General features: G+C 48.8%; 1 protein-coding gene across 1 annotated transcript; it reads left to right on the top strand.

Moving 5' to 3' along the window:
* The first annotated feature begins 1,747 nt into the window (after positions 1-1,747).
* On the top strand, positions 1,748-2,230 carry LOC138349625 (protein lifeguard 1-like). The gene has a single exon (XM_069334774.1). It carries the CDS (start codon positions 1,748-1,750, stop codon positions 2,228-2,230), a length of 483 nt encoding a protein of 160 aa, XP_069190875.1.

The following is a 2,230-nucleotide window of genomic DNA, read 5'->3' as shown; positions in this document are numbered from 1 at the left end:
ATAAATGGACGTGAGAATTTTTAACGGTTGGTTTTGATGTATTATAAATTAAGAAAATTAATTTATATCAAGTTATTGTAATTAACATCTAAATATTAATAATACCGAAATAAATGATAATTATGTAACTAAAAATATTAACTGTAATGACGATAATATTCCTGCAGATACAAATAATTATGAATAGTAACAATAAATAAAGTGTAAATTATTAAAATACAAAATATAGATATAAGAGAACGATAATCGATAATGATCGTGATGCCGTGGTCAGATGTTGGAAAAGATACTGCCGAAGACTGCACCCGGACAGTGGTAGACACCGAGGCATCATATGATCCCCTGTGCGTTCGGAGACATCCCCCACCTTCCCCAGAGGTCCGGAGACATCCCCCACCTTCCCCAGAGGTCCGGAGACATCCCCCACCTTCCCCAGAGGTCCGGAGACATCCCCCACCTTCCCCAGAGGTCCGGAGACATCAACCACCTTCCCAGGAAGTTCGGAGACATCCCCCACCTTCCCAGGAGGTCCGGAGACATCCTCACCTTCCCCAGAGGTCCGGAAATATCCCCCACCTTCCCCAGAGGTCCGGAGACATCAACCATCTTCCCAGGAGGTCCGGAGACATCCCCCACCTTCCCCAGAGGTCCGGAGACATCAACCAACTTCCCAGGAGATCCGGAGACATCCCCCACCTTCTCCAAAGGTCCGGAGACATCCCCCTACCTTGCCCAGAGGTTCGGAGACATCCCCCACCATCCCAGGAGGTCCAGAGAAATCCCCACCTTCCCCAGAGGTCCGGAGATATTCCCCACCTTTCCAGGAGGTCCAGAGATATCCCCCATCTTCCCAGGAGGTCCGGAGACATTCCCCCCCTTTCCCAAGAGGTCCGGTGACATCCCCCACCTTCCCCAGAGATCCAGAGACATTCCACACCTTCCTAGGAGGTCCGGAGACATCCCCCACCTTCCCCAGACGTCCGGAGACCTCCCCCACCTTCCCAGGAGGTCCGGAGACATCCATCCCCCACCTTCCCCAGAGGTCCGGAGACATTTCCCACATTTCCAGGAGGCCCGGAGGGCCCGGAGGCATCTGTCACCTTCCCAAGAGGAGCGGAGATATACCCCACCTTCTCAGGAGGTCGAGAGACATCCACCACCGTAAGGTCGTGTTTGCACAGTGCCTTCTTTCTGCACACGTCTGATCCACCTATACACTGTAGAAATCTGCCCCGATCTGGTGAGATATTCCCCTCACTGACACGCCACATATCCACATCCACACGATTTGGGCGCGGTAAGAGGTCTCGTAGAGATAATTTCTTGACCGCATCCTTATCAAGAAGGCTCTGTTAAACAGGAGTATTCTGTATATAACATCTCGATACAATTAATTTTATTTATAAGCAAGTTCCAGTAGCAGCTTAATATAGTTGATATGGTACTTAGAACATTTTCAAATTGCTGCAATAAAATTATTTATTATATACATAGCACATGTTGCCGAAAATCAATTAGCTCGTTACTTTTACATAAAAAAAAGTTTGATTGTTCATATCACATCATTTTACTTTCTTCAGTATTAATTAGAAGGTGGAATTGTTGGCATTCTCCAGAGCGTAAATAATAATATTTCCAGCTGATATCGTAATGCAATGCAAGACAATTTGAATCAACACACACGCTTCGTATGTGTGAAAACACGCAAATTATATTGCGTGTTTTATTAATGTCAATTAAAGGATGTATGGAGACATCCTCCAACTTCCCAGGAAGCCCTGAGACATATCCCTCCTTCCCTGTAAGCCCGGAGACATTCCCCACAATCCTAGGAGGTCCGGAGACATCCCCCACCTTCCCCAGAGGTCCGGAGACCTCCCCCATTTTCCCCAGAGGTCCGGAGAAATCCCTCACCTTCCCCAGAGGACTGGAGACATCCCCCACCTTTCCCAGAGGTCCGGAGAACTTCCCCACCATCCCCATAGGTCCGGAGAAATCCCCCACCTTCCCCAGAGGTCTGGAGACATCCCCCACCTTCCCCAGAGATCCGGAGACATCCTCCATCTTCCCAGGAGATCCGGAGACATCCCCCACAATCCCAGGAGGTCCAGAGACATCCCCCACCTTACCATTAATAGGGGGGCCCGGAGACATCCCCCACCTTACCAGTAGATCTGGAGACATCCTGGTTGCTAAACGTTTTGGCGGGTCGTATTCCAGTGAAAATTAA

Source organism: Procambarus clarkii, chromosome 32 (genome assembly GCF_040958095.1).
Source record: "Procambarus clarkii isolate CNS0578487 chromosome 32, FALCON_Pclarkii_2.0, whole genome shotgun sequence".
Taxonomy (NCBI): Eukaryota; Metazoa; Arthropoda; class Malacostraca; order Decapoda; family Cambaridae; genus Procambarus; species Procambarus clarkii.
This window is presented reverse-complemented; position numbering and strand designations above follow the sequence as displayed.